The sequence below is a fragment of the Porites lutea genome, chromosome 6, assembly GCF_958299795.1.
Source record: "Porites lutea chromosome 6, jaPorLute2.1, whole genome shotgun sequence".
Lineage (NCBI taxonomy): Eukaryota > Metazoa > Cnidaria > Anthozoa > Scleractinia > Poritidae > Porites > Porites lutea.
Window position 1 is genome coordinate 15,682,786 of NC_133206.1, and position 24,981 is coordinate 15,707,766.

The following is a 24,981-nucleotide window of genomic DNA, read 5'->3' on the forward strand; positions in this document are numbered from 1 at the left end:
GATCCCAGTTGTTAATCATAAAAAGTCTGCTTCCTTTAGAGTTGCCAAGGATTTTTGTATGAAGGAAATATTTGTAAATTCTCTCCGGCAAATCGGGGAAACTGTCACAAAAAACCGATATTTGTTTTACAGATCTTTTAACTTTCATCTCAAACCATTGAGAAGTCGATTTCAAATTAATCAAATAGTTCAAACCCGTATTATAGAACATCAGCGTCTTCTGTTAAAGGCGTTGTGACTTAACAGACGACGCTAACGTCTCAGACCAAATGCGTCAAGTAAAAAAAACAAAAAAAACGGGGCTTTCGACTGAGATGAATCTGTGTTTAGTCTTTTTTATCATTTTACAAAAGTCTGTGGGTTTTTTTCTATGAGGTTGTCCTTTTTTTACACCACACGACTTTCAAGTCTCATGAAACCGCGTTAAATGCGTTTAACGTCTTTAACATAAACACGGCCAAATTTGCTCAATCATTGGATAAATCGGTAACATCATATCGGTAAAGAACTAATGAATTTTTTGTTTTATTTTATCCTTCACTTTCAAATCAATAGATGTGCAGTAATCCAGAGCTGTCGTACAAAAAGCTGTATCCAACCTTCACTCGTACGTTTGCCGTGGATACTAAACTTACTCCAAGTCTTCTGTCGCTGCTAAATTATTTTGACTGGAAAAGAGTTGCAATTATTTACGAAAACGTAACAAAGTGGATAGAAATGAAGAATAACATGGTGAAACGTTTGAGGACGAGTGGAATAACCGTGGCTCTGGAACTACTGGCTCATGCGACATCGCAATATAACCCGGGAAATCACACTGATTATTACAGAGATATCATGAAAAAAATTAAACAGGAAGCTCGGAGTATGTCTTTATGATACTTTTAGTTTATAAACAAGCAGGAGTGTTTATGACGTTTTAAAACACGATCTGCGAATACTGTATGTGAACTCAAACCTTTCTTACCATTTTAAATGAATGATATTCTTTTTCTTTAAGTGAACCTTATTCGATCTTGTTATTGCTGTTGTTTTTTTTACTTTTCGTCGCGAAAGTTGTATTTTATCACATTTAAAGACTTATTTCTTTTAAATGACAAAAATGTGGTTTTATTAATTGTATTACGTTAATTTCTTGTCGATTTTTCATTTCTTTTTTTTATTGCCACTGTATTTTCTTTATAATTTATTAATGAGTTTTTGACGGCAGTAAATTTTACACATGAAATTTCCACACGCACTTTACATCTATGAATCAACGTATGCGTATTTGACGTAATAGGGAATGTTTTTAATTTGTATAGGCGAATATGGCGTAATCTTTTGGTTTAAACAAGAGAAGATTACGTGACTGTAGAAAATTTAATACGATTTTCAAAATCTAAATCGAACGCGAAATCCGAAAACGGATTTCATCACCTCCGAGAAATCCGTCCTCCAAATCCGGATTTTTTGGATTTTCCTTTTTGTCGTTCGATTGGGAAATCCGAGAAAGGATTTGCTAAACTGTTCTCGTGAACAGCGGACTATCTTGTGCTAATTATGCGTGCGCATACAAGACCGCTGTTCCTAAGGACAGTTTTTCAAATCCTTCTCGGATTTCCCAATCGAACGACTAAAAGGGAAATCCAAAAAATCCGAATTTGGATTTCTTAATTGAAATCCACCCTGAGGACGGATTTCTCGGAGGTGAAATCCGTTTTCGGATTTCGGGTTCGATTGGGAAATCCGGATTTAGATTTTGAAAATCTAAATCCGGATTTCCCAATCGAACGCACCCATTGTTGAGCTCTTCGAGGACAATGTTAATACATGTCTTTAGAAAAATACAAAAACGACAAAAACAAAAGCAAATCGATTCTAATATGCCTTGCGTTTTAAAAAAGCGTTTTACCGACCATAGAAGACGTTGCTTCTTGGAGTGTTTGTGTTTAAATCATCACATGACCTGATTTAAGTCATTTTTTAATCTTTTTTTCTTTTCAGTTGTAGTATTTGTAACCGATCTCCATATAGCTCGGGAAGGAATGCTGCACGCATACGACGAAAAGATGATCAATGGCGATTACGTTTTCATAATTTTCGAACTGGATCAAGCACAAGTAGGGGTTTACTCTAATCGGCCCTTTAAGTGGTTTTTCAGCAGTTATAAAGACACTCTTAATCGTTATCATCACGTAAATGATGCATTCCAAGCCGCTTTTGTCTTGGCTATCAAAAGTCCTTCATCGAAAAGCTACGTGAATTTTACTGAGGAGTTAAAAATTCGTTCTCGGGATGAGCCCTTCAACAGCTTAGTGTACACTGGATATCTGTGGACGGATAATAAAAAGTTTCCCGCTAATAAAACCAAGGTAAGATATTGATTTTACAAGTTATGACCAGGGCCTTCTTTAGTTAGAATGTGCTTAATGCATTTCCTCACAGTTTGTACTACCGAAACAGGTAGAGAAAGATACCATGACAGTTGATTTTTGTGCCAGACGTTAACGACTTAGCTCACGTGGCTTGGTTTGTGAAGCCAAAAAGGTGAACTTGCGAGGTCACATACCTTTTATATTGCTTACTTTGTTGTTCGTGCTTCTGAGTTATAAAGCCATAAAGAGCTGCAACCAAAGGGAGTTTCATCGATTGACATTTCCGCGAACGAAAATTCGTTGTTTTTGGTTGACAGAGAACGCCATTTTTGGTCTTAGCCTACGAAACGCTCAGGAATGTAACCACGTGAGTTTAGCGTTTTGCTTTGACAAACAAGCGACGTGACCTAAGTCGTCAAAGTTGGCGACAAGGTCAACGGTAGCGAGTGTCTTTGACTTTGCTCTAAAAAAATAAATTAGGAAGACCAGAGTCTCTCTACGTATGAGATCCGTGTTCCCTGAAAAATCTAATTCACAACGTAACAACAGAAATGACAATCGTGGACAAAAGAAAGTCACCAAGTCCCAGCCACTGCCATTGCACACCTGAGCCGCCTCAGAGACTTCAGCTAGCCTGGGTACTCAAGTTCAACTCCATAATTAAAGGGCTGATTGTTTGGGTAAGAGGCATTAACATATGATAGATCGATAGCAAAGACTCCTCACTGACTGTATCGGTAACTCAATGAATACCAGAAACTCATTGTCGAATCTGACCCTTACATTACATAAGAATTCATTTTGATGGTTTAGCATTAAAGCGCTGTTACGTCAAGCAAGTTTTCTTGCAACTTGTTTCCCAGTTTTGTCTCAAGGCAAGTTGCAAGAAAGAATTGACCATGAAGAGCACAATGTTACATTCCTTATCACGAACAACGTGAACATTAGCAAGCGTTACACTAAGGCCCAGTTCAGACGTGGTGCTTCTGCCGTGCCGAACTAAATTCAGGAATTAAGTTCGACAAAAGCACGGTAGAAGCACGGCGTCTGAATCAAACTTTTGAATTAAGTTCGGCAAGCAATTAAGTTCGACAAGCGCTGCCGTGCTACACGGCTCTGGCACGGCAGCGGTTCAAACGTCGTGCTTCTGCCGCGCTAAGCAAAACATTTCCCCGATTCTGATTGGCTAAAAGCACACGTTTAATTCACCATAACCAGTTACTGATGACCAAATTTAGAAGAATTTTGAATTTAACGGGAAAATGACGTCAAAAATGCAGCGTTTTCGCAGGTTAAGGCACCGTTAACCGAGAAGACCTGGTTACGAGGTTGAGTTGTTTTAGTGTGAACTTGAAAAAATGGCGGACATTTCACTCGTTTCAAGAGTAAGAACTAGGCAAAAAAATAGCTAAAAACATGGCAAGAACAACAAGAAGATAACTCAAAGGGCGACATCTGCTATTTGGAGAATATTTGCGGAGCTGGACAAACCTAAACGTACACTATCGAAGATGAACTAAAATCAATGGATCGATGGAGGTAAGCATGTTTTAGCTATGTTTTTAAACTAGGAACTATTTTGAATGAATAATAAAACAGTTATTGACTTCGGCTTTCGTATCATATGAAGAATTATGGAGATCTCGGAGGGTGTTATCCACCTCGGCCTGCGGCCTCAACGGATAACACCCTCCTCGATCTCCATAATTCTTCATAAGATACTCAGCCTCATTCATTAACTGTTAATTAATGTATTTTGGCGAGATTGCGTTCCCACGGGGAGTTAGGAGGAGAATTGTTACGAGGTATCAGTAAATCCTGAATTTGGTTCGACTCTGGCACGACGCCTGAATCAAAGTTGTTTTCCTGCCGTGCTACCGTCGAACCGAATTACAATTAAGTTCGGCACGGCAAAAGCACGACTTCTGAACTGGGCCTAAGTTACACTTTTTGCTAATGATTACCGCAACATAAACGTTGCTGAGCTCATATTCATCTCGGGGTTGCGTTTCACTTAGCACAAAGTCTCCTGCAACTTGTCTCGTAACCGCGAAACTAAATTGGAGACTAGTAAAATGAATCAATAGGGACCTTATGAAACTACGATGGTAACAGGAACATCAAAAAACACAATGGGTGTAGTGAGCAAAACAACAACTCTTCAAAGGCATCACGATTTTTTGTCAATTTCTTTGCCTGCTACTACTGTGGCGTGAAATGATACCATTTCAAGTCCTTTTGGAACGTTCGTGAACGACAAGGCAATAAATATTAATGTATCTTTCTGAGCTCGGACGTGATCCTCTCTCTTCAGCTCCAGCATAATTTATCAACTTAAAAAAAAGACCCAGCGAGTTGGCTGAATCGAGAAAATAGGGACTTTAAGATCCAACGACGCGACGGCAATGAGAACGTCACTTAAAAAGTGAATTTGCGTTCTTTCAGTCTATATGGCAATTATTCCTACCCACTTACTTTCTGTCAAATGTAGGCAAACCCTCCTGGAGTTGAATAGACCTTTTTACCAATACGGCGGCCATATTGAATTAATTCGATTTAAGGAGTATTACAGGATGCCCAGGGGGCATGAGCACATTTCGTTTGTATTTTCGAGCGCTTTTCGGGACATTTTTTCTTAACGTTTTCTTAGAATATAATTGTAATGGGGAAAAAGATCCTTGTGCCGTGTTTGGATGTAATAGTGATCGCCTTTTTCTAGTTTAGTATTAGAAATATGGTCTTTCACTGTATATTTCTCGGGAAAAAGGCGATTAGCAGAGAGAGCAGAGAAATGTACAAAAAAAGCATGGTGCACGTGCAAAGTTGTTTTTTGCTAATTAAACCTATTGGTTTTTTTGACGTTCTCGTTGCCGTCGCGTCGTTGGATCTTAAAGTCCCTAATGTTCGAAACGACGCGAAGTAAGATTTTTAGTAACGTTTTTCGTCAAATCTTAAGGTACCTTAAATAAGAGTAGTCGAGACTAACTAACGCTTTTCCCCTTCCTACAGCCGCCTGTGTTTGGAGCATATCTATATGATGCTGTATACCAGTACGCGATTGCTCTGAACAAAACAATGCTGATGAATCAGACTGTAACGGGTGAAATCATTGCAAAAAAGATGCAAGATATTCAGTATGACAGTAAGTGAGATTTAGGACTAAAAGCAAACAGAAGCTTTTAAGTGAATTATTGTACATTGTAACCTTCTTCCCGTTATCAGATAGCTTGAAACTCCTGTTGGTCCATACGGCAACTGAGTATCACGAACAGCTGTTGATAAACAAATGAACGATTAGACAGAACCATGATTCAGAACGCCAGGCAAACAGGTAGAAATATTGAAAAAGAGAAACTGGTATGATGAAGTCTCATTCTATCAAAGGCTGAAAAATAAAAAGTTCCGTATGAAAATGCAGCTGAAGAGGATCACGGTATTTGAATGTTATCAGTATAGCATTTCGTCCCAATACCTGAAAAGTTAGAGCCACCTATTTTAAAAGACGCCTATCATTCACCCTGAGATTGAGAAGCTTAATATATGTAAAACTATAATTAAAATAAAGGTATCGTTGAATTTCATGTTTTAACGGACAAAAAAGTGGGAGAAGCCAAAATAGTTTATACTTGGAATTACTGCCCTTTGTGCATACTCTTTATTCGTAGATTTAAAGAGTACTGTTTAAAAAACGAGCAGGAATGTTTTATCAGGTTTAAATACACGACTGGGAATTGTTTGAACGACTTTAAAATCTTTGATATATAACAACTCATTCTTAGATTTAAGGTTATTTTGGTCTAAAAAACTGGACGTAAAGTTTAGCCGTGTCTTTATCAGATATATAAAGACACTCATTAAACATTTATTTCTCTTGTTTTTTCTTTATGAATTATTAGTGAGTTTTTGAGGAATATATAATATTTTGACGGTCCTTTGTTTTTTGAGAGGGACCTGTTTCAGTTTAATCATTTGATCATTGGTAAAAAGCCAGTACATTTCTTTAACCCTTTCACTGCCAGAGTGAATGTTGAAGTCCCTGAGGTAGTTCTAACTTTTGAGTCTGTGGACAAAATCCTGTGATGTGACCATTCAAATGAAACCTCTCTGCCTGTGCTTTCAAATGGTGCTATTTGTTTCCAAAATTTTACAAAACGAAATTTGTGGATTTTTGTTGAATTTTGCCCTTGTCCACACTTGGCACTGAAAGGGTTAATGGTTTGAACGCTCATTCAGTTGTTTGTTTTTTAGGCATACTTGGTTACAAAATTCACTTTGACAGCAATGGTGATGCTGAGTTTAACCTGACCTTGCTTGACATGCAGCTAGTAGGTATGCAAGTGTTCTTTCAGTTCTTTGTGCCACGTAAGGCTTAACCAAGGACGTGTATCGATTTGAAATAAATATTAATTCTCTAGAAATGTTTGCTGAAAACGCATCTCTGCTTTGATCTGGCTGGGTAGTCCTGATTATTAGTGGAATTCACGATCTTTACGACTGGACTGTTTTGTCCTGCGGCCAGTTCTGACATGTGGTAAGCGCCCTTAAGTCAGCCGGAGACCCAGAGCAGTTTTTCGTTCATTGTACAGCTTGCGCGTACCAATTTTAGTGTCGATAGCCCTTACCCAATAGGTGTTGCATATTATGGACGGTTTATCAACCGTTTACGAGAGAACACTGAAAATCTTCATTCAGTTCAATGAAATTGCCTGTTGTTTGTTTTTGTTGTTTGTTAGGAAACAGCTCAAGCCATGAGATGATTCCAGTAGGTGATTTTCAAATCAAGTTTGACAATGCAACTAAGGAAGGTGAACAAGTCTATGTTCCAAGGCCAGGCGTTACTATCAAATGGCCCGGGGGTCGAACCGGACCCCCACGGGACTCCCCTGAATGTGGTTTTCATGGGGAGCTTTGTATAGAACCAATAGGAGAAGGTAATATTTGTTAGCTATGTGGCGAGAGCGTATATAGAGTAATCAAAAGTACGTCGCGTCTGTTTCATTTTCGAATTAACTTGATCTACGTCGTGGGTAAATTTTATTCCTGGTTTAAATTATGTTTTTCCTTGTTTCAAACTCATCTGGTACCAGAAACGAAAAAAAATGAAATGTATCAGATAAAATTGAAACATAAGAACTGGATAGAGTTGGTGGCATTCAGTCACAGAACAAGCAAATAAGACCTATAAATTCCCATAACAAAGTCTGGGCATTCACGATTTTTATTAGGAGAAATGTAATTTAAAACGTAAATGAACAAGTTTGTTTTACAGTTGAAGCTCTCCACAACGGCCATCAGAAAAAAGTGTTCGTTATAGAGAGGTTAAAGCCCAGTTCACACGTATCCGGATATTAGGCTGATTTAGCAACAGAAAGGGAACGTCAGTTGACGACGGCGCGCGCAAATCAAACAACTGTCTTGACCAATGGCATAGCGGCAAATTGAGCACCAGAAGTCGAGTTTAGTCCTTTCTGCGCGCTTTCCCGTCGTCAAATGACGTTCCCGTCCTGTTGCTAAATCAGCCTATTTTTGAACCGGCAACTTTTTCTTTCCGGATACGGCTTCCGTCGACACGTATCCGGTGCATCCGGTATACGAATCCCCTCTCCAGAACGGGAAATGTTTGAATTCATTATGAATCCGGAATCGAGTAGACGCTAAATCAGTATTTTTTTTTATCCGATGACGTAACAAGGTCGAGTCCAGTTCTTTACCGTGAATAATGTATTCAAGATGGAAACATCGTTCCCAGGTTCTCTCAAGGCAGAGCAAGATGCAAATTTCGCGCTCTTTACGACGTATGCTCTCTTGCCAATATTCCCAGAGGTGTCCTGGGTACAAGAGTGAACCCGGATACGTGTGGACGGGAAAATTCGATTTGAGTGTGCGCGTGTGGACGTGGAAATTTTTGAATCCTGACAGAAAAAGTTGCGGATTCAATATTCCGGATACGTGTGGACGGGGCCTTAAACAAGAGTCAATGTATGGACTGTGAGCCAAAAAAGGAGGCCGTTTTAGAAAGGTGGCTGTTAGTGGAGGTTTGACTGTATTACCGCTGAACTGAACGCCTTCAGAAAATTTAAAAAGGAAAATTTCCTTCTAGTTCTTGCCGAGGAAAGGCAAGCACAGTGTTCCAGTAAAACCTTCGGGAAGTTAACTGAAATTTGTGTGTGTTTCCTTTTCGCTGCAGATGTAAAAACTAAAATCATAGCTGGTGTATCTGGTGCACTGGGCCTGTTGGCCCTTCTACTGCTATTGAATATTTACAGGTGAGTCCCCACATGAGAAGCAGTATTCTAGGATGCAGGTCAAATGCCTTTAATGTCCAAGATCAGGGATTTTTTATTATATTTTGGAATTATAGATAATTCCTTGCCATTTTAAGTCACGCCTTGAGCAGGCATCATGTGACCGTTTCTCGAGGATCATTGGCCGTTTTTATACTATAGGACGCATTATCCGTCTGGACGAGCTTGTGCAAACATTTGTAGTTCGTTTGGTTATGCGTATCAAGTATAAAGACGGGCACAAGACGCATTATGCGTCTGGACAAACTTTCTTTCAAAATAAGTCTAGAAAGTCTTGAATGACGCACTACGAAATGTAGTTCGTCTGGACGGATAATGCGTCTTGTGCCCGTCTTTATACTAGAGACGCATAACCCGGACGAACTACAAAATGTTTGCCCAAGTTCGTCAGGACGGATAATGCGTTGTTAGTATAAAAACGGCCATTTTCTGACTTCATCTTCCCGCACATGCTATCTTATTGTAAGGAACGACGTTCTGTTGCAGCTCTACAGTGAACCGATCCTTAATCAGACGCTGCGACTTGTCTTATCTTCAAGAAGGAAAATCGAGACCTTGGATACTACATGTAAAGTTCTTTCAAGTTGAACTGGCGAACAACAAAGCAAAATTACTAATTATACTATAAAAAACCCAGATAATAGGTTGAACATTAAAGAAAAAGATTTTGAGATTTCTGTGCTCCATTTTGTAGGCAGTACAGATTGGAGCGGGAACTTAAACGTCTGCTGTGGAAGATCGACTACAACGCGCTCAGTTTTGAGAGGAAGAGAAACTCCGTTACTTCCTTTGGAAGCAACCTGGTAAGAAATTGAGAAAAAATTGATAGCGAGCGTTCGACTGATTGATTACTGATTTATTATGTCTGCTAATACAGGTTCAAAATCAATCTAAGGGAGTATTATCCTGTTTTTATAGCACCTTTCCATTATTTTGAAAAGGTTATTTTTAATTTTCAACCAGTGGAAAAACAGGTTATTGTTTGCGCAGGAGACCAGAGGTGGTTTTGTTGCTCCTGTTCCACCTCAGTGACCACAATAATATCGACCTCACATCTAAAGCAATGAAAAAGCCAAGTTTAATCAGATAATGTCTAGGTTCCTTGGTCATGTAAGAAATAATGACCCCTTGCTACGTGCTCGCTCATTCCTTTTTAAGAAAGCCTCGGAACTCAGGCGTTATTGTATGTTGGGTAAATTAATTTTAAGTTCAGAAGTGTTGTCAGTAGTGTTTGTGGTCATGTAACAGCTTGGTTTGTGTAAAAACTGCCGTAATAAACAGAATTGAAATTTGCGCAAGGGAAGACCACAAATGCGACCGGATCACAGGTACTATGACGTAAAGAAATCTCCCAGTTAAATCTTCCTCGGATAGAAGCTATCTGCAACACGGTGGTCTCATTATAATCAGTCTGTGTCTCTCATCCACACCGTGAAAAAGATCTTGTTTCATTTCCTTAACCTTTCTCTATTACTTAATATAATTATAGTCTATCTTAAAATTTCAGGCTAAAAATTTGTGTTTATCAGACTCACGGGGTGGCAGGAGGGGTGTTGTTTTGTGTAGCGCCCCCACCCTTCCCCAACCAACCCTGAGTCAGTAGATAGATTCTCGCGGTGCACGCTTCCTTAGCATAAGGAGACGGACAAAAGTTTCGCTAGTGAATTCATAAATAAAATACCACACTGAATTTTTTATTATAATAACAACAACAACAACAACAATAATAATAATAATAATAATAATAATAATAATAATAATAATAATAATAAATAATTTATATATATATGTTCTGCAAATCAACTCGTTTATCTGTTTAATTATATCATGTTATAACATTATTTTCTTTTCATGAAGCAAAAAGATCCTGATCCCGATATGTTAGCACCTCTTCTTGATGACGATGGGGAGCTTTACAACAACTACACGGCTATTGCAGTTTACAAGGTAATTGTATAAGTTTTTATCTTGATTCCTTTCTTGTTTATAATCTCTGTTAAACGTGCACCAAAATGAAATCGTACCAGCTCTAATAATTGTCAAAATTAGTACGTTATTCAATTCGTACGTAAACGTATCAGTATAAGGTTTATTGTCCACCATCGGTTAACAAGTAGCCTCCCACGCAGGTGTGTATAGGGGAGCTTGTTTGTCATCCCTCCCCACAAACGCCTGCTCAACCGAAGACAACATTCCTTTCCCAAGCTTGGTCAATCACATTGTACTTTCCAAATTCTGGAAAGTTGACCTTGAACTCAAGGTAATCTGATAATTACTCGATCTGCATGAGACACTGGGAAAGCTTTTTGACCTCTAATAAATGTTAGATTCATGGCGGCAAAAATAAGATTTAGTCAAATTTTATAATACTCCACGCACTGCATAACCTTAGCGAAGGAAAGAAAAGAAGAAATACGGTAACTCTAGGGTCACGTTTTAGTCGTGTTTAGCCTGTCAACACTTTATTGTACCACTGCTGATTGGTCACTTGCCACGCAAATAAAACAATGGGAAAGGAATGTTGTTTTCGGTTGAACTGGCGTTTGTGGGAAGGGATGAAAAACGAGCTCCCCTAAAAACGCCTGCATGGAAGTAGTATAACCCCTAAACCTGGCAAGTGAAGAGGTTGTTTTAGAACCATATATAATTGGCTTTTACTAGTTATTCTTTATTATTGAATTGCATTTCATTGACCATGACGAATCTGAAATCTTAACTCACATTGATTTTAAAAGAAAGCTTTCCTCAGAGGTCAAGGATCAGGTGGGTCTCTAACATAACCAATTTATTTAACCCATAGAAATCATGCAGTAATACTGTAATTTTCTAGAAGTAAGTTTTCCTTGTCTTGTTTGGCGCAGGGAAATTTGGTGGCGGTTAAACGCTTGGCCAAGAAAAGTGTTGACCTGACAAGAACTGTGTTGATGGAACTCAAACAGGTAATCAATCATAAAAACTATGTTAGATACCCCATGCAGAGTAAAACATATATGACTCTTTTTATTCATTCTGGGCATCTCAAATGAAGTAATCGCAAATGCTTTGAAATTTACCACCTTGTTAACGCAAATTTTCAAAAGATTTAAGTACTTTGAGAGCACGATTTAGTCGGCTTAAATCTCAATATCTCTCTTAGTGGTTCTACCAATCGTACTCAACCTTTATTTCCATTTTCTGTGATGAGGGGATGCCGGAGGATACCTGGGGCGAAGGCGATTTCACGAGCGTTAAACACTTTTCACTACCATCTTAGTTTTAAGGAAGAAAAAGATTAGGGAGATTAGAAAATGCTACAGTTGGATGCTCTTCAGAAAATAATTGGATCGATTTTTTTGTCCTCGTCTGCCAACTATACCCCTAAGTAAGAGTTAATATTGGCTTAGGGGAGGGGTGGGTGGGCAGTTTCCCAGAAACGTACGATGATTCCTCCTATGTTGGAATGCAGCTTACCCTTGTTGTCTAAGCTAAATGGTTCAAGCCAAACCCTGCAATTAAAACATTTGGTGTTCTCTTAAAGGGGCTGTGTCACGGCAGTCCAGTTCATTTGGTTTAATTTTGCCAACTACTCGCCCTCAATCGGTATGGAACTTAAAGTAAGCAAAGAAATTACAGGTAAATGACAAAATCAGAGATCCGAGACAAACAAATATGTCTCCTGAGCATTATTTTTGAAGTTGCAAGCAGCAGGGAATCAACTTTGAAAACCTGTTAAGCTGAACAGTTTTCAAAAACCCTAATATCAATCCGTTTCAATCTTCTTCAGTTTTGCCCATCCCTGGCATCTGTTGTTTCTGTTATGTTATTTAACCTTCCTTTAAAGTTTTAAGCGGTTATTTTTAAGTTTTCTCTTAATTTAACGGGTATTTTATAATTTCCGTAATTTGGCTGAATTTCGTGACACAGCTCCTTTAAGGCAGTAAACTTTTTGATTCTCATATATTGTCCTTATGCTTTTCAGACCAATAAATGCTTTTCTGTGTGTGTGTTTCCCTTTTTAGATGCGGGACATAAGGCATGATAATCTGAATCCATTTATTGGCGCCTGTGTTGACTCTCCTAACATTTGCATTGTTTCACAATACTGCTCCAAAGGAAGAAGTCTTCAGGTGAGGAACTGAGTGATGAGTGTGATGATACCTTCTACCACTTAATATAATATAAAGGTCTAAAGCGTGTTTTAGGTAACTGCTGATTTTATGATTTGCAGGATATTTTAGAAAACGATGATGTTAAGTTGGATCACATGTTTATTGCGTCTCTTGTGTCGGATATAGTAAAGGTAGGTTGTAAACTTTTTAACTATAACAAGGTAAATATGCGTATGACTACAATATCTCTCATTTATATTTCTTATCCGTCTGCAACCGTTAACGGGTTCGAAATCTACGTTCTAGGGCTCATTTCGGAATGACTTTGACTCATGAGAATATAACAGTTTGAGCGGTCCTACCTGAAAAGTAAACTAATTAAGTGTAAAACGATATTTTTGGGTATAAGTTAATACCAAAATGAAAATACCTTTATCGAATAAGGAACGTTAATGAATCATCAAGCATTGCTATTTTAAAATATTTTAATTATTATTATCACTAAGTAGAGTGTTTTGAATTGTTATATAAATACGTTCTACTAGAATGTACTGGGCTTACAAAAGCTATTTGTTTTTCGTTACTAAGGTTTGGCCTTTCTCTGTAAAGATGCTCTTTTGGACCTCGGTTTTTCTTTGCACACGTGCCACTATTCAATTAAGAAATGATGCTTTTTATTTAAACTGAGCCCACACAGAGGTTCTTAATCTAATTAGTTCTGGTAAATTTAACGACATTTGTTTGTTATCTTACATTAATTGGCTTAATTGGTTTTTCCTAAATCTTTAGAAGCTTGACCTTACCAAGTTGTCTTTTCCTGGACATTCCTATTTTTACTATCTTTCGCGTATTTAGTGGTTTGATCGAAACTTCAGTGCAATTCCAAAAGAAAACCTTTGTCCAACAGACTATCTTAGTTAACCCATTGTGGTAAACAAGCTTTTGTTACTGCCTTGTTCAATTTACTTGCTAAAAGTTGTAACGAGTGATATCTTTGTTTAAAGGCTTTCGCAATGTAAATGTCTTGCTAATTGATTTTTGATTAGGGATTTGTAAACAATCTTTTAGTTAATATATGGAAAAAGGCGGGACTAATTACCATTGTACGATATTCCAACAAGAAGCTTTTAAACGACAACTTAAGCACTGTACGCGGATTGACAAATTGTACATTTTAGAGTAATGATATTGTATATATGTGATTTTCATTCATGTAAACATTCCTTGTAATTTTTGTGTCTCTCTGGCTGTTTTGTTTTGACTGGACAATTATTGGACAAAAGTGAATTTTGGAGTTTTAACTGATTTTCCTATTACGACACAACCTCGAAGGAAAATATGTTCATAATTCTTATAGCCAATCAAATTTTTACTGATGTAAGATTATTTTAAGTTGAGTAAGATTGGCAGCCTTAAGATTCAGTCAGGATAAAAGGAGCTGTAACTAGGTCTTGTCAGAGAGATACTGCTAGCCTTGATTGTGAAAAGTTGAGCAACAAGTAATCTAAATTAAAACAGTTTAAAGAGACAAAAAGTTTGAGTTCATTGTAGAGGATTACTGTTCCCCCAAGTTTCCTACTACATAAGTATAGACTCTGTAAGTGATGTGATATTTTGTCGTATCGAGAAACCCTTTAATTTCGCACAACAGGCGAGCCCAATACATTCACAACTTTGGAAGGCTGGAAGCCTAATTTTTTTCTTGCGGTTACATCAGCCGAGAGAAGCTATTTTTTTTCTCTGAGAAAACGTCCCTATTTGTTTCTGTCAAACTCAGAAAATCGTCAACTCCTAAATATTTCAGGATTGTTTATTGTGTTATGACCAATCAAAAGATCGAAGATCATATTTCTGCTGTTCATGCTTTTCTGAGTTTCAAGTGAAATAACAAAAGTTAAAGAGTTTTCTCACTCGGCCTTTTTTGTTTGCAGGGTATGTCTTATCTCCAGAGCACTGACATCAAGTCACATGGAGACCTCAAATCTTCCAACTGCATGGTGGATAACCGCTGGGTACTTAAGATTGCTGATTACGGACTCCCAACTTTAAGGGACAAACAAGCGAAAATTTACCCATCTGAGCATGCGTATTACAGAGGTAAATGTGAAGTATTAGATCGCAATCACGAATGCCATTGAGTAGTGCATGAAAGACCCGAAAGTTCGAGATCAAATCTACCTCAGCACATCCGTCTGAGTTCCTGTTAACTTTGCAAATGCTTCGCAAATCAATAGGCCATGCAATTTCTAAAAAGTAATTTTTATTGTAATGTTACGATCATCATCATCGTCATCATCAATCTCATCATTACTCCCGATTTCAATCATGGTCAGCGATGTCATATTATCGCCTTCATTTAAATGCTCCTCCGCCAAAGTCAACGAACCTTGGTCAACTTCTCCAAACGTTTTTAAATTCCATTTCCGTAGCAGGCTTTCACAACTTAGTTTGCTGAATATCTCTATCTATCCTCGACTATATTAATTTTCTCACATTTATTTTTCATCCTGTTTTAGATCTTCTATGGGTAGCGCCAGAGATTCTTCGACTCCCAAATCGACCCATCAGAGGGACCCAAAAGGGTGACGTTTACAGCTTTGCTATTATCCTACAAGAATTTCACACCCGCGAAGGACCCTACAGCTCAAGTTATATGGACCCGAAAGGTATCAGTAAATTTCCTTATAGATTAGTTGTTGTGGTTCTTATCTTGTAAATTATGTTTATTTTGTGTTAACCATAAACGAAAACTCGGTTATTTATGTAGTGGTTAAAAGTTTAATTTGCTTTCAGTCGTTGAGTTTTAAAGCACCCAGGGAAATGGGTTCTGAGGTATTAAGTACTCCAGAGTTTTCCCCATTCTCAGCAAGTCCATCAAAGACGTTGAGTTGCGTGGCTTTGAGCTCTGCGGCATTAACGAGAAAATGAAAAGTTAGGAGTTGGGCCTCATTTATGAAGTTGGGACCGTGACTTTCATTTCCTTTAAGAGTCGTGAGCACGGGCGTGTTCCCTTTTTTTTTAAATTCGCAACACGACGTCGCAGCTACAACAAAAGGGCCGAAGCGTCTAGACATTGAAAACAACAATTTGGCATTCACATTTTAAACAATTTCTGTGTTTTTACAAAGTGCTACGCCGATCTTGAACTTTAAAGTTCTAATTACAAGAATCTAATCCACGATTACCGATTGATGTATCTGGATGGCGAGAAGGTGAACAACGTTGCTTGTGAAATGAAAGAACACTAGAGTCTACATTACCCCGCCTGCATCCCTGTAATTGCAATAACAATACAAAATAACAAAGATGGGTTGGGAAGTTTATTTGGTATATGAGAACTGAAACGAGACATGTTTTCCCAGGGAAAATTATCGTTTAATAGAAGAAACTGGGTACCACAGTTGGGATTCTGAGCCAAGCCTTCGCCTCAGAGAAAACTCGACCTCCTGTTAGGTCCGTCTGGGAGCCACCTTCGAGATCCTTGTTCTGGGCCTCAGGCTGTGTACCAGGATTTGATTACGCACTATGCAGGCGCGGATCCACACCGGTTTCCATCGTTTTACGGAAATCAGTCAGAGTTCTCATGATAAATATATTTTTAATATGAAAAATCTCTCCAAGTTGAAATCGAGAGATGAAATGATCCGCCGATTTGCGGGGCGTTATCCGAGGAGAATGGAATTGGCCAATATCCTATCTGAATGAGTCAGAAACCCAGGAAATATCCTTGGGGAGCATGCCCCTGTATCCCACTAGAACCTTGAGCCTTCGGTGCTCGTTCTCAGGAAATCGATCAATATTTATCCTGAATCCGCGCCTGCTATGATTGGGCTTGTATAAAAAGCCGTTGCTCGATTGGTCAAATTCGAGTCCTCTGGGAGCTCAGAACAAGGATCTCGGCGCCGTTGCTTTGCAAGCCTCTTCCAGGCTCCAAGATACCAATGTGCAGAGGTCGTGTGCGTCTTATTTTTCCCTTCAGGCTGAACCTTGTTTTCGGGAGCTTCCTACTACTATCTGAGAGCCTTGCACAGGCCACGGTTTCACACACGTGACTAGTCGGAGTTAGATTACGTCTCCGACGCAGGCTACAGAGCGCCTTGATTTGGGTAAACAAAGGCTAATCAATTCCTACTGCTATTAAACCTTATAGAAATCGTGGACAAGGTACAGAATGGAGAATTTCCGCCTTTCCGTCCAACGGTATCAGAGCTGATAACTGGAGTTGAAGAGCTGCGTGAACTAATGAAACAGTGTTGGGAGGAGAGCCCAGATTTACGGCCGGACTTCCACGAGATCAAGAAGATCATGAACAAGATCTTAACCAACAACGGAATGTAAGTTACCGTCATCAAAAAGTGTAGATGGATTGATGTTACTAAAACGAGGAACAGGGAACAGGGATCGAAGAACGAACACGGGGACCAAGGACAGTGAACGCGGGGATGAAAACACGGGGACAACAGATAGAATGTGAAACGAAGTTACTGATAGGGTTAGGGTTTCAGCTATTATTTCCCATTTTCCACTTTCCCGTTTTTCCCCATTTTCCACTTTCCACTTTCCACGTTCCCGTGCACATCAATTCAGTTCCCCGTTCTTCGTTTTAGTAATATAGTTTGTTACAAATATTATAAATATCATTAAGCATTGTTTTTTTCTAATAGAGAACATTTACTTTGAACGACATTCACATTTACATAACAATCAAAAGGAAGATAATCTTAGTAATCAAAAGGAAAATGCGCTTCAGCATTTACGGGATAAAAACACTACCGGGGCTACTGTTACTCTTACTGCTTCCGGTAATTTAAAGAACGCTTCTGAAACCAGCCTTGTTAGCTTCCTGTTAATTACATCACAGACATTTCTTTCGTTTCTGTTATTTCTTTTTGCAATCAATAAACAATTATCATCAAACGAGACTAAACACCCAACTGAGAAGGAAAAGTCAAAGAGACTTAGTGCATCCGACTTGTAAGAAAGAGTGATTCATTCGCGCACAAGAGGCGATTACCTTCTTCGTTTCGGTTTTTCCTTAAAGGAAGACAAACATTTTTGACAATGTGGTGTACATGATGGAGAAGTATGCGGATAACTTGGAGGAGCTCGTGATCGAAAGAACTGGACAGTTAATTGAGGAGAAGAAAAAGACAGACGCTCTTTTGGAAAGGATGCTTCCAAGGTGCGTTCATCTAGCCTGCGTTGGAGACGATTTTTTGGTGTGTTTTTTGTCCGTGGTTCGTAAAGTGAGATGCAAAGCCGCACGAAAGCCAAACAGAGCTCAAACGAGAAAGCGATGGGGGAGGGGTGAGAGAAAGAAGGCAGAGTGAACTAATCTGTCTTCTTTTTTTCTCTTTTGACCTCTTATTTTACGAAAAAAAAAAAAAACACACCAAAAAACCGCCTGCTAAGCAGGCTAGCGTTCGTCTTACTTAATTTTAAAACGTGAAAGGTTTGAAACTGGAGTCATTTCATAAGTAGGTGGAGAATGAACGTCCTGGTGATCACCGTAGTCCTGAATAGGGCTGTTGTTGACAGACGCTTCTATAACCTGTGCGGTAGTCATCTTTAGAGTTAAAGGGACTTGTATCACGTCAGTCGATGGCCTTAAAATCGGGTTATTGACCTGATTGGTCAAGTAATTGTAAGCATTAAAAGCCGAAGAGCCATTCCAATAACACCAGAGGCGCTTTGAAAGGTTAATGTTTGATACGAATTAGTACATTTTTGTTAACATTGTTGATCATCGTTATTCTAAACTTTTCTACCAGACCGGTGGCAGAACAGCTCAAAAGAGGCAAAGCAGTTGAAGCGGAGAGTTTCCATGAAGTTTCAATTTATTTCAGTGATATTGTGGGTTTTACCGAACTCTCGGCAGAGAGCACTCCCCTTCAAGTGAGTATATTACGCCTGTATCGAGCCATTTAACTTATGAAGTCTACCCACGTTGTTAAGTTTCCAAGTAGTAGGCAATGAAAATCTTGGTCATGTAGTCTTTGTTACCATTATCCTCCTCCCTTTACACTTTCTCTCCATCCCGCTTCTATATTATCCTCGTCATCATCCTCATCCTCATCCTCATCCTCATCATCATCCTCCTCATCATCCTCATCATCATTATCATCATCATCATCATCATCATTTTTTTCTCATCGTCATCATCATCATCCTCCTCCTCATCATCACCATCATCATCATCATCTATATCACCATTTTCGTCGCTTTTCGTTCTCCTGCACTAATCCTTATCCTCCCAATCGCCTTAGTTCTCATTGTCGGCCATCATCATTATCACTTCCGTCGTGTTTATCTTACTTATTGCCATTTTTAATATTTCTACTAGATATTTCTTTGTCGTTCTCGCTGATCATTTGTTTTATTTTGGTGGCCACGGTACGTTTCGAGGAAGCCATTAGCACATGCAAAACAAGTATTTTTAATACATCAACGAAACATTTCATTTTCTCAACAATGTCTGCAGGTTGTGACTCTACTAAATGACTTATACACCTTATTTGACGATATAATAAGTGAATACGATGTATACAAGGTAAGATTTGTGAATTATTGTCTTATTGATAAAATAATGGTAAACAGTTTTTCCTTTTCCTCTCTGAACATTTTATTGGTTGCAAGGAACCACTACTACCGCTTTAACACAGAATAAAGTGGAGAATTGGAAAGGAGGTCAGCTTGAGATAAGAAGGACCTTACATGCAGAGATAAACGATATTGTACGCAAGACTCTTATTTTTTTTCATTATCTTTGACGGAGTTTATGTCAAGATGAAATGATCAATCAACCAGTCTTTCAACTGGTAATATAAAGTAAGGTTCATAAAGTTTTCATAGAGTACCCGCCGCAACCATATCTGGGTTCGGTCTTCATTTATTTTTGCGCGTTTTCGACGCCCTCTCCTGGTTAAACTGAAACTTCACACAACAAAACTTGACAGGTAGGTTCATGCGTCCAAATGAAAGGTAGCATGGTCATTTCTGGACCAAACGAATTGTTTTCCCAGTATCACGTTTTATTTATTGATTTATGTTAAGGAGGTTGGACAGAACTAAAGCTTAAAGCATGATGCTTGATAACGCAAGCTGCATGGTTTAATAACTGTAATAATTTGGGCAGAAATTAATGCTGAGTTTTGGCTGCTATAGGCAAATTAATTACTTAACATCTTATTCCATTAAAACTGAAAAATACAATTGTTTTTAGTTAGCGTATTATGTAGCTCTGATTAAAAAATACAATTGTTCATTTTAAATTGTAAATAGCTGTGAGAAATTTTATGCCTTTTAGTACTTATAAAATGTTGTTCAACCCTGCAAATCGTTTTTATATAAGTAATACTGTTTATTAGTATTATAAAATGTGTCGGTTAAATTTTCGACTTGTAATTAATGAAAATGTTAGGCATTAATTTGAAATGTTAAACACAAATTAAAACTCAGGGGTAAGGACACATCATATCGACTTTAAATTGTAATTTTGTTTTAAATGACAACGTAAACATCTAATCCACAAAGCGACTGCTACGATCAATTTCAAACTCAGCTTGTTTGTTTTTTTTTTTCGCTGCTTAACGGGATAATGCTACTTATTTTTGCAATGTCACAATAAAATGGGCTGGTTTTTTGTGATGGAGGGAGGGCTTCTGGATGTAGAAACCGATGAGCAAAGCCTGCTAGTCTAAATTACCAAAATTATAGCCCGAATCTAATAGCAAAATTTCTTTAAAATTATAAAACACCTATCCAATGCTAGTCCTTGTAACAAAATTGTCTTCAGTGTCAATATTTTTTTATATTTTAATTTTATTATATTAAAATATCGCAAAAAAGCATAAACTTCGCGATAAACGTTAAACGTAGGGCTCGTTCAACCTCCAATTTCGTGCCGTTGTTTGCTTGTACTCTAGTGCGCTCCTTCTGCCCGGCAGGTGGAGACAATTGGTGACGCATACATGGTGGTATCAGGTTTACCAATCAGAAATGGGCACGATCACGCAGGAGAGATAGCGCGCATGGCGTTACATCTGGTCGACGCTGTGAAGAAAGACTTTACAGTTCGACACAAAAGTGACTACAAACTCAAGCTACGCGTTGGAATACACAGTGGTAATTCTTCGTTGTCTATAGTGATGTAAATCATAACTGAGTCAGTTTATTACATTTTCATATACCACCGTCTAATAATTTTAATATGAGGCTACCCTGTAATATCCTTAAAAATTAGAATTTTTGGTCTTTTATTAATCAGGTAATATTAAGCATCGTTTCACCTAAGATATAACCAAAACTTTTGGCAATAAAAATAAAGGAACAAAAAAAGTGTCAAAGCACTACTGAAGAACGGTGTCTTTTGCTGAAAAATGTTATGAATTCATTGCTTTTTTTCCAGCTGACGAATCACTGATGATAATAATAAAAATAATAATGATAATGATAATAATATATAATATCGATAATAAACGGACAAATGTGGCAATAAAACACGGAAGGGACGGAAGACAATTGCAGTTTTACATGCAACTTTGGCAGTTGTAAATGAAAGTATGAAAAAAAAAAATCACCAAAAAGGAAGCGAGTTTTTAAAAGTGATCCAGAAAACCTTATTCGTTCTTTTTTGTTAATTTCCCGTGAACAATCAATTCCCATGACTATTCTACCCTTGTCATTGTTGAAATAACAAATGTAAGCAGACGAGCATATAAGCAGGTTTGAAACGATACATGGCGTCACTTGGTTTTGGAAATGGAGCAACATATCAACAAAGCGAACGATCGAGGTCTACTGATTACCACTTTAATGATTTTTTTCCTCTTAGGTCCCGTTGTAGCCGGTGTGGTTGGTATAACGATGCCCCGGTACTGCCTTTTTGGTGATACTGTCAACACTGCGTCAAGAATGGAATCGAATGGGGAAGGTTGGAGTTCAATTAGACTTTCTTCTTCTAACTTTCTTTCATCTTGTACTACTTTTCAAAACATCATCAGCAGCTATAAGATAGCAATAATGACGATGATGATGATGATGATGATGATGATTTCTTCTGGTATTGCTGTTCTTCTTATTAATCACGATAACAAAAATAAAAATGTATAATAATAACAATCATTACTACTGACAGTAAAAAAAAGGGAATTTGCCAGCGATTTGCCCGTTTCTCGTAAGAAATAGTCACTGAATTTGTGTCTTTGTCTGTCAGAATAGCAAACCCACAATTGCAATGAAGGGGACTGAGGCAGAGTAATGTCGTGCGTCAGGTCGGCTCCTGCGTGCGTTATCTGTTTGCAAGCCAATAGAGCCTTTTTTTTATACAGCACGGAATTTAACTTATTTCTAGTTGGTTATTACCTTTTTCTTTGCCAATTAACTTTTAGCTTTAAGAATCCACATAAGCGAAGTTACGAAGAGAATACTGGAAGCCATAGGAGGCTTTGTTGTCGAGAGCAGAGGCGAGGTTTATCTTAAGGTAAGTTTAGTAACTGCACGTTACTAGTCTAGTCTAGTCCAGGTAATTTTTACAATAACGGCGTGATTTCTTGCCCGCTGATTGGTCAAGAGCTTTGGTGGATGATAGTAAAGACCCGTTAGAAATGACTTGATGGGGGCACAATTTTTTCCTTTTCTACCGCGCGCGATTTTCCAAGAAACTTCAACAAAAATGGACGTCAAAAACTGTAAGTGTTTTTGTAAAGAACAAATCGACAACGATTTTCCATGGTCTGTTCCTTAATCGACCATAGAAAAGACGTCAGAATGTTGGAAACTTTGATGTGAAAAGACTCGCTTGCGGCTCGCGGTTCCACTTTAAGTGGATAACGCAGAATAGAGATTAGAAGATAGACCTATCATTTTTGTGGGGATTTCACTTAATTTGAATGTTGCCTACCATATAGAAAGCTTTGCTATAATTTGTTTTTTGAATCCTTGTTTTTGTTTACTAGGGAAAAGGAAACGTAACGACTTATTGGCTTTTGGATGCTTCAAAGAAGCCTGTCTACAAGCCTCGTCGCTTGCCAAAAGTTCCAAATGGCATCCCTACAGATTCCCCTCTCTTATCTCTTCCGGGATTCAAAAGTAGCAGCACAGGGTCTGCCTCCTCCCTAGTTGCTTCATTGAGACGATCCCCGTCACTTCGCCGTAGTCAGTTCCGCACATCCCAGGGATCGCCAGTTCTTAAAAGGTGGCAAAAGCTCGAAGATCCCCCAAGGCAATCTTCAAGAGACAGCTTCCACATGAAGATAGATCCAGATCTATAACAGGCTGATGATCAGAATTATCTTTGTCTTTTTGCCTCAGAAACTTGATTTCATCCAGGGGAATCACCTATGCCTCGATGCCAATTCAAACAGGCTGTCATTCAAGACTTGAGCCAAGCCGAGGGCTACACCTGCGGTATGAGGTGAACTAGAATTACAAGGTTGTAAATTTCTATTTTGACAATCGCTTAGATGTGACTGCCCATATGGAGAACTAAAAGGAGTTACGTAAATTAAAATAGTTTCCTATATGCGGATTAAATCAAACTGGAACGGTTTGTGCTTGGAAACAATCTGTGCAAAGCCAAAACCAAGTTTACGACTTGATCTTAATCCCTGTTTATGGGCCTCCTGATTGTACCTTTGGGTTTTCGTTGAGACGACGAAAGCTAAAGGATACTTTATACTACGCTTGGAAAAAGCCGATACACTGCAAGGTTTCAGTACCATTTGTCTCTTTATGGCCGTAAAATGGCACAAGGTATCAAGAAACAAAGATGAAAAAACACTTGGTTAGGCTTCAAAGTGTACATTTTTTTTATTGCTATTAGATTGTATAAACATTGTAACCACAATTAGGAGCACCAGTCTCCTAAAAAAATTCAAATTGTGTAAAATATGACAATCTATCTTGCTATGTTACTCTATGACAAAACTGGTATGTTATCATAATAACATATCGCACTATTTATTTAGTCTTTTTTTTTTTGAACATATAGTTACGAGTCTTGGCTACTTAAGTGTTGAGTTATAATTTTCCATTTCCAATACATTTTTCTATTTCGCGAATCAAAGAGGCTATTTTACACTCTAATTTTGGCAATGAGTAAAAACTAAAAATAATGAAATGAAATTCAGTATTATTGCTAACAGGGTCTCTTCATATGTGCCCTGTCAACCGAGCTACAACGGGTCCAGTCTGTATTTCTTTAGCCAGTCAAACTACGAAGTTCTTAAGCTGGACAGCGGATGTGTCTTGCAGCTAGAAAGAGTATGTTGGCTAGCCCGCCTTCTATTATGGAATTTTTTTAACAAAGGAAACAGGTCAAGGCACGATCTCGGAAAATCGGGCTTCAATGTATGAAGAGGCCCCAAGTAATCGAATGATGATTGGTTGGTACTGATTGCACGGTTTGATACCAGTCAGTTCTTAGGCTTAAAATTGATTTCCAGTTTTTATTTCAACCAACTGGAAAAGGAGTTAAAGGAAATGACAAACATGATTGTTAAATAGCTCAATAGTAAAGTGGGTAAAGGATCATATTTATAAAGAAATGCATTCAGAAATGCATTGGCTGTTTTATAGTGTAATTATCTAAAATATATATAACAAGTCAGGAGCTCCCAACGACCGAATGTTTCCGAATACACCAGGAGTGTCTCAAATGGTTTTTTCTGTGCTTTAGAAGCATTTTTGGGTAATTTAGAGTTGCCCTAAAAACTTTTCATCTGGTCGGATGTCTTAGGCGAACTTTGGTCGTCACGAAAGTTTTAGGTGGCTTTTTCGTCTCATCCGAAAGTGTAAGCTACCCTTATGGGTCCGGTCTAAAGTACGTGGACGCGAAGTAGCTTTGCTTTCATTAGAAAATTTTAGGGGACGTTTTGTCTTTAGGGACGGACCATTAGAAAAGTTATTGGGGGGGGGGGGGGGGGGGAGGGGAATTTTCGAGCCGCAGGAATTTTTTTTCGTTATCAAATTCCTTGTATGAATTTATTTTAGGCCATAGCATGAATATTTTTTAGGATGAATTGGCGTGCAAGAATTTTTTTTACATTTAATTTTCCCTTGCGCGAATACTTTTTTTGTACTTCGTCCGCCCCCCCCCCCCATTAGTTTTCTAATGGTCCGTCCCTTACACCGAACGTTTTAGGAGACCTTTTTTAACAACAATCGCAATATCTTGGCATTAAAATGTGACTAAAACAACCTCCGAAAATCGTAGTTAAGCTATCAGAAAAT

At 38.3% G+C, this 24,981-nt stretch overlaps 1 protein-coding gene across 4 annotated transcripts in view; it reads left to right on the forward strand.

Moving 5' to 3' along the window:
- The window catches only part of LOC140941549 (atrial natriuretic peptide receptor 1-like), a 39,634-nt gene extending 14,998 nt beyond the window's left edge, over positions 1 to 24,636 (forward strand). For 3 of the 4 annotated variants that reach the window (XM_073390568.1, XM_073390567.1, XM_073390569.1), the window contains exons 3-23: positions 556 to 865; positions 1,987 to 2,354; positions 5,367 to 5,499; positions 6,606 to 6,686; positions 7,091 to 7,288; positions 8,545 to 8,623; positions 9,357 to 9,465; positions 10,520 to 10,609; positions 11,524 to 11,601; positions 12,661 to 12,768; positions 12,870 to 12,941; positions 14,682 to 14,847; positions 15,267 to 15,416; positions 16,901 to 17,084; positions 17,792 to 17,932; positions 18,522 to 18,645; positions 19,232 to 19,300; positions 20,676 to 20,874; positions 21,584 to 21,682; positions 22,140 to 22,231; positions 22,707 to 24,636. In XM_073390568.1, the coding sequence (XP_073246669.1) occupies positions 556 to 865; positions 1,987 to 2,354; positions 5,367 to 5,499; positions 6,606 to 6,686; positions 7,091 to 7,288; positions 8,545 to 8,623; positions 9,357 to 9,465; positions 10,520 to 10,609; positions 11,524 to 11,601; positions 12,661 to 12,768; positions 12,870 to 12,941; positions 14,682 to 14,847; positions 15,267 to 15,416; positions 16,901 to 17,084; positions 17,792 to 17,932; positions 18,522 to 18,645; positions 19,232 to 19,300; positions 20,676 to 20,874; positions 21,584 to 21,682; positions 22,140 to 22,231; positions 22,707 to 23,021 (3,165 nt within the window). In that variant the 3' untranslated portion in view covers positions 23,022 to 24,636. The remainder of the gene's footprint in view (positions 1 to 555; positions 866 to 1,986; positions 2,355 to 5,366; positions 5,500 to 6,605; positions 6,687 to 7,090; positions 7,289 to 8,544; positions 8,624 to 9,356; positions 9,466 to 10,519; positions 10,610 to 11,523; positions 11,602 to 12,660; positions 12,769 to 12,869; positions 12,942 to 14,681; positions 14,848 to 15,266; positions 15,417 to 16,900; positions 17,085 to 17,791; positions 17,933 to 18,521; positions 18,646 to 19,231; positions 19,301 to 20,675; positions 20,875 to 21,583; positions 21,683 to 22,139; positions 22,232 to 22,706) is intronic. The other variant, XM_073390570.1, reaches the window with a different exon arrangement.
- The last annotated feature ends 345 nt before the right edge of the window (positions 24,637 to 24,981 follow it).